This window comes from Sminthopsis crassicaudata, chromosome 1, assembly GCF_048593235.1.
Source record: "Sminthopsis crassicaudata isolate SCR6 chromosome 1, ASM4859323v1, whole genome shotgun sequence".
NCBI lineage: Eukaryota > Metazoa > Chordata > Mammalia > Dasyuromorphia > Dasyuridae > Sminthopsis > Sminthopsis crassicaudata.
This window is the reverse complement of record NC_133617.1, coordinates 471,672,869-471,691,105: the sequence shown is the minus strand read 5'-3', so window position 1 is coordinate 471,691,105 and position 18,237 is coordinate 471,672,869. Positions and strand designations below refer to the sequence as shown.

The window sequence follows — 18,237 nt, the reverse complement described above, 5'->3', positions numbered from 1 at the left end:
TTATTACTTAATGTTAGACATATGGTTGTGATGTGGGTGATGTAGACACCAGATGATGGAACCATCAAAAGTTAGGGTTCAGTCATGTGAAGAATTCACAATGACTATTCTCTTAGGTAAAAGGTAGATTTACTTAGGGAAGAGATTACAGACAAAATGAAAGGATAAAATAGATAGGGGAACAGTAAATATGAAATAGAGTGGGCAGCATATCTTTGAGTTCCACTATCCAGAAGAAAGGGAGTGCCCCATGAGGTTGGGGCATGTCCTTAGCTGGCACGCTAAATCCTGAAAAGGACATAGCACCCTAAAAGAGTTAGTTAGCTATAAGGAGGAGGAATGAAGTAAAGAAGCATAGTGGAGTTAGGAGAGATACCACATGGCATGGGGAAAGGGGTAAGGAGAAAAAACATCCCAAAGCAGAGTGCCTTAGTGGACTGTCCCAAAGGAAGGCAGCAGCCATGGGATGGCCCATAAACAGATTTTATAGGGAAAATTTAACCTCGGGAACATGACTGGGATTTCTGACAGGGTATGGCAAAGTGAGACTGCTCAAGACCTCTAAATAGGGTGGGTCTCAAGGGTTTGATATAACTTGGATTTCAGACAGGAGGGTCTTCATAGATGTTGGGACATTGGAGCTAAATAGATTTCTATCAGTGGCTTCTCTCTTCTCAGGGATCAATTCTTTAGTTTCTCTCTGTCCTACACACCATTCAAGACATCAGTTAGATGCTTATAGAGTTGTTTCCTACCACCTTGCAACAAAACTACCAAAACCTTTAATGTAGATTGGAAATAAGACAAAAAGTATGAATCAGAATGTTAAAGCTAGAAGAAAAAAGAAATAACTTAGTCCAAATCTTTCCTTTACAACTGAGGAAACTAAGGTGGAGAGCTTCCTTTAAGTTACATAATGAGTTGACACATGAGTAAAAATAATCTATCCGGGGCAGTTAGGTGGCACAATGGGTAGAGCACCAGCCTTGAAATCAGGAGGACCTGAGTTCAAATGTGATCTCAGACACTTAACATGTCCTAGTTGTGTGACCCTGGGCAAGTTGCTTAATCCCAATTGCCTGAGGGGAGTGGGGGGAGAAGAAAGAATCTATCCACAAAGTATCTAGTGCTTCACTATGTGTGATCAATTTACATTTACACCATCATCCCCATACTAGTTCCATAGTGCCCTGCATGTCTGCATACATTTTAACCATTCCTTGGAGAAGAAGTGAAGGAGAAGAGCTTTGTTTAATTCAGGCTTTGCTCATTAACACCTATAGGAATTTGGACAAATAGCTTATCTGTTTGGTCTCAGTGTGTAACAAAGGTGTCAGACTAGATGATTTTAAGGTTCTTTTTCATTTTAAACCACATTACCAAATTACCCTACATACTCAAACTTCTCCACCATCTTTCCTCTCCCTGATTTTAACTGAAAAATGCCTCTTTCCTGAGATAACATATTCTACCTTGCATACCTCTCCATTTGAAACCATTCTTTTGCCCATTTTGTGTACCCAAAGGGCCAGATGTAAGGGCACCTCTTTTAAATCATTCATTCTTATACCAACAAACCTTGGTAATCCTCCTTCTTTTGTCATCCATCAAGAAACCTGTAACTTTCTCAGTGACACAAATAACTAACCCATGGTCTTTCTATCCCAGTGGTGTTTAACTCAAATAGAAAAGATGCTACTCATTACATGTACATTTCTGTGAGCTCTATATTGCCAACATATTACTGTTGTCTATATTTTATTGTATGTTTGTTTACTTTGTAAAATACTTCCCAGTTACTTTAATCTGGAGTGCTGTAGGCACTCAGGGAAGGTTGCATACCTCATTCAATCCCACTTCCACCCCATATCCTCCTCCCTCAGGCACCTTAAATGCTCCCAGTATTAAACGCTTATAGTATCTATCAACCTGATTATACAATTCAATTCCAGTTGTTTACTTTTTATAACCAACATCAGCTACACATTGGCATCACCCCTTGATATCATAGTCCTCTCCTCTAGAACAAAGTATAAACAACAAGCTCTGTAAAATCTGATCATTTCCAAAACTCACAACTTTGACAATTCTACTCTCTGATTATGACCTCGAATTAAACAATAATTAATTATTAATTATATAAGACTAAGTCTTAGTAAATCACATTTATATAACATTTTATATACATTCTCTCATTTTAACTTCGCAAAATCCTGTCAGACAAATGCTATTATCCCTATTTTACAAAAACGAAAATGTTTCAGGTGACATATAAACCTGGATCTCTGCATTCGATCTATATCATATTATCCTATCACCTCTCCCAGTCTCTCACTCACACTAATTTAACCTAAATCTATAAAATCTAAGAACCCTTACTTTTCTATCATTTGTTACCTATGTTTTGTAGCTTGGAATCTTTATCTTGTGTCCCACTGTTACTCCTCCCTCCATCTTATTGTGAATTTAATTTTTTACCCTGCTTTTATTCTGATACTACTTCCTTCATCGGGTTTCTTTCATCCTATCAATTAAATGTCTGGTTATAAATAGCCCCAGATACATAAAAACAGACTTTCTGTCCTCCATTTCCCATCCTTCACCTTACTCCAACTAATCCAACCTTCATGCCACTGCTAGGGAAAAAATACATAAAATTTTTTTAAACTCATAAATCTGGTCACATCTTTACACATCAGCAGCTCTCCATTGCTTACCAAATATAGTTCAAATTCTTTTGTCTGATATTTAAGATTCATCATAATCTGTTAACTACGTTGTCTTTTCAGTTTTATCATATGTTATTCCCATCTACATACTCACCATTATAATCAAAATTACATATTCTTTGTCCTCTGAACACATATTATGCTTGAGTATCCATGTCTTTGATAACATTGTTTTGATGTCCTCCCTTTTTTTTTTGTCTGCTAAATTCCTACCTATCCTTTAAAACCCAAGTCATATGATGCTATCCTACCATGAAATTTTCCCTAACTCTTCCCCCTAATGTCCTTCTCCCTCAAGCTTCACATAATTTTTATTATACATCTCTTAACATACTTATAATATCTATATTTGTCTTATTCCTCCATTAAGTAGTAAGCTCCTTGAAGACAGGAAGTATGTCTGTCAAACTTTTTTTCTTCTCCAAATATAAATGACTGCAATGTCTTAAAAGATTTCTTCAATAAATATAGTGTTTTCTCCTGCTCCTGCAGGTGATCTGATAAATAAAACCATCTTCATAAGGGGTAATGCCATTTTCTCCCTGTTCCTTCCTGAAAAACTGTATTGACACAGGATAAGGAGAAGAACTAATGCAGTTAAAAATGATACTCCAAATTTGTTTCCTGAAGAACTTCAACAAGTCATCAAATGTGATTCCTCAAAGACTTTTCTTTTACTAGAGAAAAGATTGATCATATTGGTAGGAGGATCAATAAGCTCTAAAACATCAAAGTGAATTTTTTTTTATTAAACAAATAACACCAAAATCCCAAATGCATGACTTTTGCAGATGAATATTCTAGTTCCTACATTCTCCCTACAACTTAAAAATTTCAACAGGAGTTCTTATACTAATATATAATACAAGTGTCCACACAAAGCCTCATGACAATATATAGGTAGTATTTTATTAAACAAAGCCAACATGCTCCAATGGACCATCAGATACCTTTGTTTTTCTTTGGGTTATCCTTGGTCCACACACTAAAGATTTAGAGCACTTAAATCAAAAGGAAGAGTCCTGAACTGCAAAGAAACCTCAGAGCACTAGTAGGAGACACAGGCCAAAGGAAGAAGGAAACTTAACTAGTGCTATTAGTTGAGCACTGCTCAGGATTTGGAGTCAGAAAGATACAGGTTTGAATCCCATCTGAGTTCTTTACTCTATATGAACCCTAGTGTCAAACGGGAATAACTTCTACCTTACAGGCTTGTTTTGAAAAACAATTAAGATATGTAAAGCACTTTGCAAACTTTAAAATGATCCACTAATATTAGAAGATATTATTACTGTGAACCTTCAGTAACAATGGAAATCACTGATGTAGTGGATTTTCTCTACTTCTAGTTTCCTTGTCTAAAATGATAGATCAAGCAACGTTAAGTCTTAAACCTGTGGGTTCAGAAACACCTGCAGATTTCATACCATTCCTATCTTTTTACTTATGAGTGGTTTACTATATATAGGAATTCTAGAAAATTATATTGTAATGTGGAAATATGATTAATATGAACGTACATTTATAACCTATATTGGATTGCTTGCTATCTTGGAGAATTGGGGGTAAGGAAAGGAGAAAAATTTGGAACTCAAAATCTTAGAAAAGGTGAATGTTGATTTGGTGGAGTTGTGAATTAATCCAGCTATTCTGGAAAGTAATTTAGATCTTGCCCAAAGGGTTATCAAACTATGCATACCTTTTGATTCAGTGTTACTTCTGGGTCTGTATCCCAAAAAGATCCTAAAAGAGGGAAAAGGACCCACATGTACAAAAAATGTTTGTAGCACCTTTTTGTGGTGACAAGGAACTGGATGTTGAGTGGATGTCCATCAATTGAGGAATAAGTTATAGTATACAAATGTAATGGAATAGTATTCTTCTATAAGAAATTATGAGCAGGGCTGATTTCAGAAAAGCCAGTAAAGATTTACACGAACTGATGCTGAATGAAGTGAGCAAAACCAGAACAATCTTTGTACACACTAACAGCAATAGTGTGCAATGATCAATCATGGTAGATTAACTATGCTAAACTTGGGATGGAAAGTGTCAGCTGCGTCCAGAGAAAGAACTATGGAGACTGAATGTGGATTAAAGTGTATAATTTTCGCCTTTTTGGGGGGAAGATTTTTTCCCTTTTGTTCTAATTTTTCTTTTACAATATGACTAATTGGAAAATGCTTATACATGTATAATCTACAATCAGATTGCTTGCTGTGTTGGGGATAGAAGGAAGAGAAGAAGAAAAAAATTTGGAACACCAAACCTTACAAAAATGAATGTTTAAAACTATCTTTACATGTAATTTGAAAAAATAAAATAATATTACATGTGAAAAAAATAAAATTATAAAGTTGGAAGTATACAATATGTTATTTCATCAAGTGTTATTTCCTATACCTACATGTACAAGCACTAACGGAATCACAGAGTTGAAAGTATCTTTAAATCTGATCAAGAAAACATCTACTACATTAGGGATGGGGAAAGTCCAGCCCAGGAAATCATCTGTACCAAAGGATAATGAGCTTTCTGAAAGCCAAGTACAAGTGATGTGAACTCTGAAATGAGTTTACTTTCTTTCCCTAATCAGGAAAAAGCCCATGAGGCTATTTATCATCCATAACCAAGTCCCAGACTATTCTGTATGTTTAGTGTGATATAAGGATAGAATTCTTTCATTCTCCAAAGTCATTCCTTCCAAACTAAGCATCTTCAAACAACTTAGGGATCTTGATTAGCCCTTGATCTCTCCCTCAAAATTACCAAACTCCTCCATAGTTTCTCCCTTTACTGCACAGATCTTGCCTCTGCTTCTCTGAGACCTTAAAAGCTGTGTACCCTGAAATGTAAGCTGCTCATTCATTTATGACTGTGATGTAATTGCTTGAGACCATGAAGCTGTTTTCACATAAATAAAATAGCACCCCTTTGTACTATGATAAATGCCTGACTTTATTTCTTCAGGTTGACTGAACTGTAACCAAATCTCTATTATGCTATTTTTATAATATCCTTTACAATTATGCTCCCTCAAATCTATTGCTCTCCTGAATCTATTACTTATTACCACTCCTGCTGTTCATTTTACCTCTTCATTTTGTCTGTAACCTAAATAAAGGTACCTTTTGGCAAAGAGAAAGCCCTTGTAAATTTGTCACAAGAATATTTCAAACTAGTAATTGCTATTCTAATCCTCATCACAAGAACCTCCTACTGCTTGAATTCTATAAGATAATGATTTTTTATGGCCCATGAATGATGTTATATTCAGATGGAGCTAGGATGAATAAAGGTTCCCTATCCCTGTTCTACATCTTCCCCAACAAGTGGCCATCTCTACATGCAAGCCTCCTTCCAGTAAAGAAAAACCTATTGCCTAATAGGACCTAATTTGCCTTTTAATTAGAGGTTCTTCCTTAAATGGAACTAAAAGCTGCTTCTTTGTACCTTCCAGTCATTTGCTCCCATTTCTTCCCTTTGGAGCCAAGAATTAATCTTTCAAAATTTTCAAAGACAGTTATGTTTCTCCCACATGCAGGTTAAACATCCTAGGGAATTAGTTGCTCAGATACCATCTTTTTTCTAGTACGTTTTATCCCTTTGCTAAGAATCAAAGTCAAGTTCACTACTGTATGGTTTGTAAAATTCACTTCTTTTCTTTAGATAATAACGAATCAGGGCCTCTACTCTTCTCTAGTCCAGTAGCAGTTAACAAGCATTTATTAAGAACCTACTATGTACCAGGCATAATGCTAAGTCTTTTCCATTATTCATATTACAATGATCACTGACAGTGGCTCAGCAACCATCCACTAGCAATTTTGATGCTCTTGACTTGTGATGTAACTAGTCTGAATATTATGACTTGAACTTACTGAGGGAAACTATGGACTTTCTGTCATTACTTTGGATTTTAATTCACAATTAGTCATCTTTGTTCTGTCCTTTACAGAGTCATTCTCCTTAGTTAAAAAACAAAAAAAAAAAACAACAACAAAAAACCGCAATATACCAATGTAAGTAGTTCTGCCTTTTCTTCATTCTCTATTATCAGATATTTGGCTTTCACTCCAGGGGAAACTATATGTTCTCTCCAAACCAGGCTAAGTTGATCTCCTAAAATCTCATCAGGTGATGAGCCTCGGGTGAAGGCTCAGGTTTTATTACACCTTCCCAATTCAACCTCAGTTGGCCTCAGCCTTCATAAGACACTACTAGAGAGTATATCACTAAATTCCTCTCAAAGCCTTCTCCTCTTTGTGTACGATCTTCCCCCAATAGATAGGAAGTATCAAGAGGCCAAGAATAGTTTCTTTTTATTTGTATCTCCAGGGCTATTACTGTGCTTGATACAAAGTGAGTTTAAACAAATGTTTATTGACTAGAAATGAAATGGGCTGAAATCAACCTTACCCATTAGCCCAAAAGGGGGTTTCCTGGTTTCTCCTCTGGATTCAGTAATATAAACAAGATTTGGATCTAACATATGTACATACTCTACATACCATCTAGCCCACAAGGTTAGTAATTGTACTCCTATCTTCTTGACTCATCCTCTAACTCAGAGAACAGTTACCACCACTTCAACCTAGATCTCTCATATTCTTTATATGAGGCCTTTTCTGACCTCCCAAACCTAGTTCTTTCCCTCACCCTCACCCTCTTAAAAATTACTGAATATTTTTCTTTTAGACTAAATATGTGTTTTTATTGGTATAAGGAAATATGGAAGTGGAAATTTCCTCTTGACTCTCTAACATTAGGTCTTCAAGAATTAGTTGCTTAAGGTACTGGGAAGTTGAATGACTTACCAGAGGCATAGCTAATATGGTCAACCAGAACTGGAACTCAGATCTTCCAGATCACATATGCCAAGCTACCTTGTATATACTTAGTCCATATTTTATAGTGATGTTTATATCCACATACTGTTTTCCCTGATGTAATGTAAGCTCTTTTCATTTTTGTCTCTTCCTCTCCAATGCCTAACATAGGGTTCAGAACACAGGAAGCACTTAATACTTGTTAAATAATGTAAAAAACCAATATTGGACCAGTTCAAGTCTAATAATCTTTTTTGTCCTCCAGCTTCAGTGAGTAGAATACTGAAGTGCTCTCACTTTTGATAATATTTGAAATGCAGCCTTGTACAAAGGAAAAAAACAGTAAATTTGAAGTCCCAGGACTTAAGTTTCAGTTCTCCCTGTCACTTAACTGTTGTGACCTAAGGAAAGTTGTTAACTTCTAAGCCTCAATTTCTGGATTTATAAACTGAAATGTTCAGACCTGATTATCCCTAAAGCTATTTCCAGCTCTAAATCTGTGATCCTACGTCAATATATAATAAGAGTAAGTTGTGTGGCCTTTAAATTACAAAAAAAAAAAAAAAAATGATGTAGTTCACTGGCAGCCTTACATAGAATATTCACTCACCACTACAACTAATCCAGTACTGTATGGTATTTTAACATAGATTTTAATATAGATTTTGGGAGCAGCAAGGACATAAACAATAAAGACTTTTATTGGAATTTTCACAAGTCTCTAATGGTATCACGTAGGAGAAAAATATAGACTCCTGAAATACTGATGACAGAAGTGGGAGATGAGGAAGAAGGAACCTTACTGTTCTTTGTAATTGGAAGAGATCCTTCACTTGAGGTTTCAAAAACTTCTACACAACTAAAATATGCTTTCTAAAGTCTCATATATCTGGCTGTAATTTGCCATCAGTCAATGAGAGAGTTTGGGTAAGTAGAAGTAAAAGAAAATTCACCCCCCCCCAAAAAAAGTCCATAGACTTTTTTTTGACTGCTCTGTAATATTATGGATTCATGCCAACTTGGGAGAAATTCTATGGTTTTCTCCAAGGAGATTTAGGTACTGAAAATTTTTGTAAGAATTTAAAACTATAATTTGATACAATTTATCTGACCTATAGATGTAATTATGAAATTCTCCAAAAAAATAACACAAAGTAGGGAGGCATACCAAAAATAAAGCATTTAGGTACTATGTTGGATTTATCAGCTATGGCAGAGGGACATCCTAAGACTAGGAATCTAACGGACAAGAGAAAAAAACTCATATATGTATACTTGTGATTTTGTCATTGTACCTTAATAATGTGGGGTGCTGAATACTGTTTTTTTTTTTAGAATATTCCTTTTTAAGAAATGGATAAAACTAGATTTAACCCAGAACTGAAACAATTTTCTTTCCAAATTAGAAGATTTAACTCTTATCTGTAACAATTTTGTTTCAAATAAGTATGTCGTTATAATGACTATTATTACAAAGTAGTTAGATCCTGAGGCTTATTGGCTTTTAAGTTCTAGAAACTTCAAGACAGTTGTATTAATTTTAAATACTAAGCTATTCCAGGGCAAGTCATCAAAAAGATCCAGATCAAAGGGTTTGTTCTCGTTCAAACTGGCTAGATTGACACGTTAAATCTATTTAACATCTACAAGAGTCTCAGTTTGCTTAGTTTCAGAAACAACAAAGCCTGTAATTAAGAATAAGTTGCTGACTGAAAAAGGTTTTATAGTATAACTCACCTATGCACTCAAAAAAAGAATCAGAAAAAAAAAGATCATGTAAAATACAGCTCTGACTGACCCTTTCTTTCAAGCCTTGATGTGAGCACCTGCAGAACATACATATCTGGGGGTAAGAACAACACTTCATAAAAAGTATTAGCTTGTGCAAATAGGGGGAAAAAAACCTATCATAATCTGTTATTTCATGTACAAAAAGCTAACATCCCATATTCAAAATCCAAAATTGCATGAGATTATATTTCAAACTTATAAGAACGTGCAGAATGAGTCATATATGTGAAAGGTGAATTCTACCCAGGAATCCTTAAAGGATTACCTTCATTTTTCCTCCAGTTTCTACACACCCATTTCTTTGGTTCATTATAATTTTTATTGATGAAAGCTCTAAACGAGTAAGAATTTCAATTATATGTATTTTATTCATCTCAAAAGAATGCTTTAAAATAAATATTCTCCCTGAACAATCAGATGGCAGTAGATCATTTCTCAATAAGGATTAATTATCAGTAAAATTTTAAGAACAAATATAATGAAGATAACTTTCAAAATGAGAATGTGTTAGTGTATGATGTAAATGTGCAGTATCTGAAACCAGTAACAAGTGTTCTGAAAGTAGTTCATTTCAAAACAAACATCTGCTGATAGGTTAGGTTTCTTTTGTTTTGTTTTGCTTTGAAGTCATACCTCTAATTATGCCCCATAAAACAAGAATTGTTTAACCATTTTTATATGTTTGAAAATTAACTAGCTTTTCACAGATAATGAAAACATGTATTAAAACATATCCATAATTATTACAATTACACAATTATTACAAACAGCCAAATCTAAGAGATTCATCAATAACTTCCAAGCAGCAGATAGTTCTAAACTATCACTTGTCAGTTATTTCTATTTCCTAATTCTCTATCTTTTCCCATTTATCCTTATTTCTAGAGCAGTTATCCACATAATACTTAATAGTTTTATTTTTTACATAGTCAGGGGGCCATCCTTTTTTTAATAAGTCAATCACTACTTTGCACATGTATAACCTATATCAAACTGCTGTCTTGGGAAGGGGCGGGGGAGGGGGGTGGAATTAAAGAGGAAAGGAAAAAAATTTGGAACTCAAAATATTACAAAACTGAATGTTAAAAACTATCTGTACATGTAATTGGAAAAATAAAATGCTACTGAAAAAATAATAGTCAATAAGTTGCAATAATTATGGTTTTGCAATTTAAGAAGTACCTATCCCCCCCTTCTTCTGTCATATGATAATCACCTAATAATGAAAATGGGCTATTTGGGACTTAAAATAGAAGATTCCAATTAAATAATAATTATTATTATCATTAGAAACACTTGACAAATCAAATACTAAAAATTTAAAATCCACCTATTTTTCTACAGTTACTTATCATTTAGGGACCAAAATCAACTTTTTCAGGAAATACTTTTATGTGTTTTAATGAAAAAAATTAAATTGTAGCAAAGTACAAATGCTATTAAGAATTATTTACATTCCTTTCCTGGTATTACAAAGGACAATGTAATAAATTAGAACACTATCAAACAATGATGTAAAGACATGTCTTATTACAATGGCAACTTAAAACTTGATAAAAGATCAAGGTGCTGTGCACCTAATATTTATAAGTAATATCTCTGAGAGGATTCTAAGAGCCTGGAACTTTTTAAAGTGGGCTCGATGTTAACTTCTAACTAGTATATCGGTACCTCTTAAAGATTTCAACTCTAACATTCAGTAGTCAATAGCCACCATTCTACAGTTGCTTTACATACCCTTTACTTGGATTCAGCTCGGTGTGTTACTTGTACCACTAAGTGATAACACTGGATCTACCATATATTACAAACCTGAAAAAAGCTTGATAAGAATTCTTTTAAGAGGCTTTTCTGAAAAAATTTCACCTTTCTGCTTCTCACAATGCCTCTGGCAAATACAGTTAATAAAGTTTAAATGAGTTCTCATTTTTCAAGAGAACAAGATTGAGATTTTAAAACATAAATGCTACAAAAGTGTCATCAAAGTAACTGCTGTGTTCGGTGGCTCGTACAATGCCACTGAAATTGCTTTAAACCCTGTATGTTTTAAAGCTTTTTGCGAATTACAACCTAAACCATACTACATGAATAAGAAAAAGAAACCAGCCTGGTTAGGGGAGTCCAGATTTAGTTTTTTGTTTTCTTTAAATCTCAGTCTACGGTACCAGGTGTGTTCCTTTCCACCGCATTGGCCCTTAAGTTCCAATTCTGCAACCTGAGAGAAGTAGAGAGGCCAGGCTTTTGAATATTTAGGTCCCCAAAGTGAATAGGTGGCAAAGCCCTAACAATAAACTCACCAGGGACAGAACAATACCACCCACTCCCTCTATCCCCGCCTAGGAAACCGCACTAGGGCACTGATGGGGGAGGGGGGAGTGGAGGGGGGGGGGTGTTTCTGGGAGGGGGAGTGTATGGAGCAAGCAGAGATAAGGAAAAAAAGAGGTGGGAGAAGAGAAGGCCATTTTTCTTCTTCTCCACATGGCAAACGTCTCCCACCCGCAAAGCACCCACTTTCTTAACAAAAGGTCCCCTCCCCGCAGGGAGCCTGGGGGAGAAGAGTCAGGTCTGGGCAAAGAGTTCTGGGAGGGGGAAGAGGATATGTACATGTGGAGGGGGGGCGCGGCAAGAGGAGGGCGTCCGAGTTTGGGGACGGAGAGCAGAGAATGCGGGATATTGTGTGCATGAAAGGGAGGAAGAGGAGGAGGAGGGCGGGCAGTCCGAGTTTGGGGAAGGGGAGCAGCGTACGTGTATGGAGGAGAAGGGATTCGTGGGAGCTTCCGAGTTTGGGGAGGGGCAGGTAGCGTGTGTGTGCACAGTGGGAGCGGCGTGAGCGCAGGAAGGGAGGAACGCTACAAATGGGGGCGTTCGGGGAGGAAACTGGGAAACGAGTGCGGCAAGTGGTCCGAGTTTGGGGGATGGGAGAGCTGTGTGTGCGCGCACGGAGGGGGAGGAGTGCTGCAAGTGTTGGGGGGGGGGGAAGTGTTCTGTATCCCGAGGGGAAGTCTAAAGTCAGCCCGTCAAACTTTCTGGGGAGGGGGAGAGCGGCGGTGGGGGACAGGATCAGCCCCTTCCTCCTGCCCCGGGCTTCCTCGGCCAGCCTGGAGGGGGTGGGGCTGAACCTGACCAGGTACCCCCACCCTTAGCCCTCACAATAGCAGCGGCCCCCCTTCCCTCCCTCGGTCCCCCGCCCGAGCACACGCAGACAGCTGCCCCTCCCCCCGCACAGCCGCACGGGCCGGGCCGGGGTCGCCGGGCGCCCCTCCCCACCTGGTGGTTGTCCTTCCCGCTGCCCGCGGCGGCCGGCTCCCCGGGGCCGCCGCTCATCATATTCATGTAGAGGGAGCGGGCGAGGGGACTCCGCAGGGACCGGCCGGTGCCCGTCCACATCCTCCTCGCCAGCCACAGCGAGACCAGGGTGCAGCCCAGCCAGCCCAGGAACAGTCTCATGGGGGGCCGCGGGGCGGCGAGGTCGGGGTGGCTCCACGGCTCAGCCCAGCCGAGAAGGAGGAGAGGGGGAGAAGGAGGCGCCGCCGCCGCTGCTGCCGCTGCCGCTGCTGCCGCCGTCGCTGCCTCCGCCGCCGCCGCCGCCGCTGCTGCCGCCCGCCGCGGCGACTCTCTCCATCGCGCCCAACTTACCCATCCAGCCCCTCTGAGGCTTTGGTGGGGGGTGGGGAGAAGCGGCCGGCAAACACACCAGCCCGCCTCCCCCTCCCCCTCTGTTGCCCCTCCCTCAACCCCCCTCCCCCCCGCACCTCTTCTTTCACTTCGGCGGAACGTTGTTTCCGGCGCAGGCGGTTTCCGGCCGGAGCGCGTTTCCAAGGGCTCACCGTGGCTCCTAAATTGTGGCTTCTGTATTCGTTCTGTGTTGGGTTCTTAGTCTCACGCTGCGCGCGCGCCGAAAAGGACACCTCACCCAATCAGCTCGCGCGGGTTCGCGCGCGAAGGGAGCGCGCTTGCTTGCCTAGCAGGATTACGCTTGGCTCTACGCAAAACAGGTTAGGGCTCATTGTGTCAGCGCTGCGGAAGGAGGAAAGGCAGGCGCGCGGCCCCGACACAATGGGCTCTGGACCGCTTAGAGGGGACGGCCGGCTCCCGCCGTAGTTTTTTCCTTCCTCGTGTGGGGCGACAGTATCAGCCCGCTAGGTCTCCGGAAACCGGAGCAGGAGCAAGGGCAAAACCACCCCCGTTCCCTTGCGAGGTCCACGCTGGCACCGGGGTTTAGGCGCCGGTCTGCTACCCGGACTGCGCTTCTCAACTTGCCCTTTTTCCGTTTACCTGCCCTTGGCAGACCCGCCCGCTTTTGCTCTTTGCTCGTCGTTTTTCGAAGGCCTGGCGCCAAAAATCAAAGCTTTCATCCTTTCCCCGCCTCCGGCCAGAACACCCAGGCTATAGGTTTGGCATACGAGACAGGTGGCGCGGATGCCCTCACCTCGTGGAGGCTGCCCAGGCTTTGGAAAAGGGGTTCTGGAGCAGCCAGACACGGCATTTATACAGAAGATCCGCTCTCCCCACTAAAGCTAAAGCAGCTCTCCAAACTGGTGACCTCAGATTATGTATTGGTTTCCCAGGTATTGAACCTGCCAAGATTAAGGCAGGAAATCTGGGTGCTTTGACACTTGTCACTTGAACCCACAGCCAAGGTTGAGTGTATAAAATGGCCCTGTATTATCCATGTTCTTTAATTGTTGTTTAGTAACAAATAAAAGTACTAATTTTCCTAGTGACTCAAAAGGGAAAGCCTTCAACCCAGCTTTAAGGACCTAGTATAAATTAGTGGGCCAGCTAGTGCAAAAGATAGAGCAGCAGCCTTAAACTGAGTTCAAATAACAATCAGCTGATCCATCTTTTGCAAGTCACTTAACCTTGTTTGCCTCAGTTTCCTCATCTGTAAAACGAGCTGGAGAAGAAAATGGCAAACCACTTAAGTATCTTTGCCAAGAAAACCCCAAATGGGGTCATTAAGAGTCAGACACGACTGAAAAATGACTGAATTGGAAATGTTTTAGTCACTATGTTAAGACAAAAAAATAACATTTTTTAAGTCCCTGTTTTCAAATAAAAATTTCTTTTCCAGTCTTAACCACATTACCACCTCCTCTGAAGAAAAAAAAAAGGCTTTGTTAAAAAAAATTTTTTACAATGTAGGTAGGCAAAACAAATTCTTGCATGGCTATGTCCAAAAATATATCTCCTTCTTCCCTTTAATTCCATTACCTTGCTGTCAGGATAGGTACCCCAATTTTAGTACAGTCTGAAATTTACCTTCTTACTGTAATAAGAATAGCTTTCCAAGTTTTTTTGTTTGTTTGTTTATTTGCTGAGGCAATTGGGGTTAAGTCACACAGCTAGGAAATTTTTAGTGTTTGAGTCCAAATTTGAATGCAAGTCCTCCTGACTTCAGGGCAGGTGCTGTATACTCTTCACCAACTAGCTGCCCCATCTTTCTAAGTTTTTAAAGATACTTTACTATTTAATATTTTGTGCTTCTTCAGTACTGACCTACTCTTTGTGACTTTATCCATGAAGTTTTTTTTAGTAAAGATCCTGGTGTAGTTTGCCATTTTCTTTTCCAGTGTCTTCTCATTAGGGTTAAGTGACTTGCCCAGGATTCCACAGCTAGTTAGTGTCTGAGGACGAATGTGAACTTGGAAAAATAAGTTTTCCTGACCAGGATTGATGTTCTATGCAATGCCACACCTACCTGCCCTAAAAATTAGTTTGGGATATAAAAATAAGTTTAATTTTAGCTAAAAATAAATGTAATAGAAGGCCGAGATGGTCAAACTTAGTTCTCTCCTACAACTATAGGACTTGATAGACCTCTACTATCTTATGAAGTGAAGGGCTTCAACATATCAATAGAAAGAAAAAAATCTCAAGGCTGACTGCTTAGAGGAAAAAAAAAGTGAGAGAGGGACTTGTGAGAACTAGATGAGGGTTTAGTTTCCAGAGTCATCAAAACTTAAATTAGAGAAATTAAACCTAAAAATTATGAGACTTATAGAGGGAAACCAGTAATTAGAATAAGAAACAGGGGACTCAATCACTTGGGAGAATTAGGTTTCCCAGATAGGTTATAACCTCTGTAGTTCCTAGCCAATGGGAAATCAGGGACTGAACTATGTCCAAATTAGGTGACCACCAAAAAGAGATGTAATTGAGGATAGAGGCTCATGTAGGGCAATTAGGCTCACCAGATAAGCTATAACTTATATAGTACCCGAAAGTGAGGAATCAGGGCAAGGATTTATTTTTGGGAACAGGGAAAAGGCATTTCTTAATGATTTTAAACAAATCTACAAATTACAAGTCTACACTCTTGCAAGAATGTAGAATAAAATCTTTTCTGGCTTCATCAGATCTGTTTGGTTTTTTCTTTGTCTTTTACAAATTGGGCGCTCTTCTGGAATCCAGACATCCTGAGTGGGGCATGGTCATTGTTGAGGGATAGGAAGATGAGTCCCATTGATTTAAACAGTCCCATGGATTATTGGCTTATGGGCAACCCTACTCACAGACTCTTCTGGATTCTAGAACCACATGGATAAGGCTGATAATGAATCCAGGAAATCAGGAAGGGAAAGAGAAAGTTTACCTCGGCATCTCTGTGCACAGGCCAAGGGTAAGAAAGTGAACTATCTAGTATTGCCTTTGGTGGCTGGGGCATTTACAAGAGTCTCAGATGTCTCAAGTAAGATGAATAGTAAAAATTTAAGATATAATTTGCCTCATAAAAGACAAGGAAAAGGCATGAAACCCTTGTGGGTATTCCTTCAAAATAGTTCCTAAAGGGAAATGTGGGAATACCAGGAAAGTACATTCTGTACTAGACAGGGAAGATAAATTTAAACCATGTTTTTTCTTCTCTCAGTCTCTCTCCCTCTTCCAATCAGCTAAATTGCAGATGAGAGGATTTAGCTGTTTGTGCTTCAAAATAAAGTGAGTTTCCTTGAAGGTTGTTTTCCTGAAATAAAAACTTAGTCTCCAGGTTACTAGCTTGAAAAGGGTGACATGGCCTCTTGCATTAGTTTCTCTCCCTTTCTGACCCAGACAAAGCCACTGGTTCTGGACCCTTCCATACTGATCCACCACTTCTTTGTAGACAGGGACTCCTTGTATCCTTGACCCCAAAGGTCCTAGTATCCTCCTCATGGGACTCCATACATGTAGAAGGGTAGAAGGGTCTTATTTGTTTCAGTTCTCCCTAGAAGGAAGATCTGAGTAGTTCCTCCTCCTCCTCAAAAAGGAGAAAATCTGGGTGGCTAACCAAACAGAAGCTGTCATTTTTTAAAAAACTCTTTTTTTCCTCAGACTACAGGAGGAGTAAATAGACAGGTGGAATAGAGAAAGGGAAAGCCTACAATTTTAAAAATAGTCCCTTGGGAAGACCCAAGCCACTATTATGCCCCTATATGAGATCTGGAAAAACGGAGTCTGTTTCTCTCAGTTTCCAGGCGCCACCTCATGTCTCAGACAGTTTACTGCCACATTAAAAATTTTGGGAATCTGGAAAAATGGAGTGTCAAGGGGGTAAAGACCTACACCTTTTGAAATAAAACTGGCATATTTAACATTTCTCCTGCTTCCCTCCCTTTTCTCCCCCAAATGTACCAAATTTGTGTGTTTAAATCATAAATCTGATTCTAAATTGAATAAGATTATAATTACTTTTAATTGATGCATGCTAAAATTGTTTATCTGAGCATAAAGTTTTACCAATATATGTATATTAATCTTTAATCCTGAAGTATTGCTACTAGAAACTTAAATTTGGATTTGATTTGACTTTAAGCCAAAAATTAAGTCTTAAAGCAAAAGTTTTCTATAGTAATTTACTCAACCTAATGAGGTCACATGTTTATATATCTTCTTTATTTAAGGTATTATGATGCCTTCTAAATTATATATTGGCAAATTGTAAAATTTTATGAGCTATATTTTAAAATTTTGTCAGCCTTGCTAAATACATGACATAAGAAAGTTATATAAAGTCTCATCCAAAATTATTTAGTTATTGCTTGTATTCTGAATTTTTTAAGGTTTTGTCTTGTTTTCTCCCTTACAGAAAGAAATTTCCTTAAAGAGAGAGGAGGGAAAGGCTGCCCAAGTTGGATCTACAAAAATGAAGTTAAGTAATTGAAGCTATAACTACAAAGTTCATTACATTTTATAAAAAGTTTAAAAAATATTTTAAAAGCAAGTGACAAGAAAGCTTGGTTATAAAAGTAATTGATAAGATTAAAAGTTTTATTGTTCTAAGAAGGAAAGAAAGTTTGTTTCTCCACACCCTAGCACCCTACTTACTCCTTGATTGAAAAGATAAATGGATGGGAGAAAAAAGAAATTGTACTCAGTGTAGTGAAGACTGTTTGAGATGTAATGATAGGGGCAAGTAGAAGGTAGGAGAAGTATCAGATCAAAATAAGAAAAAAAAATAGGACATGCACTTTTGAAGGGACTTTCTTCGAAGTCCTCTAAAGGGATATGTATGTGGAAGGGAAATCAAGAAAATTTTAAGTGTGTAGGAGTGAGAGGAGCATGGGCAAAAAGAGATTTGAAAATTTAGAAACTTTTGGGAAAACAAGCAATTTGCTACCACTTTAAAAACTGGTGAGAAGTAGCCTATATTTGTCAGGAGTCAGTCTTGTTGGGGCTGTGCCAGTGAAAATTTCAAAGTAAAAAGGCCTGCATCTTGAAGTAAAAACTGGCTGGCAAAGGGCTAAAAGGTTTATGTTAATTGGGAAACAACCAAAAGGTAAATGAGTTTGAATGGAAAATCTATTTAGAAATTTGTCAAAAACATGTTTAAAACCTGTTATGTTACTATCTATCTATCTATATTTAATGTTTTGTAACTCATTTAGGGAATGAAACAATTCTACTCTTGT

General features: G+C 38.6%; 1 protein-coding gene across 6 annotated transcripts in view; it reads right to left on the bottom strand.

The window, feature by feature from the left end:
• Positions 1–18,237, bottom strand: part of METTL9 (methyltransferase 9, His-X-His N1(pi)-histidine) — a 64,968-nt gene that overhangs the window by 39,025 nt on the left and 7,706 nt on the right. The window contains exons 1-2 of one of the 6 annotated variants that reach the window (XM_074281030.1): positions 12,617–13,289; positions 11,457–11,564 (exon numbers count right to left, since the gene is read on the bottom strand). The exons of 2 other annotated variants lie outside the window; for them this stretch is intronic. In XM_074281030.1, the coding sequence (XP_074137131.1) occupies positions 11,457–11,564; positions 12,617–12,796 (288 nt within the window). In that variant the 5' untranslated portion in view covers positions 12,797–13,289. Of the gene's footprint in view, positions 1–11,456; positions 11,565–12,616; positions 13,290–18,237 lie in introns of those variants that run through there. 3 more of the 6 variants (XM_074281029.1, XM_074281033.1, XM_074281031.1) reach the window with 3 other exon arrangements.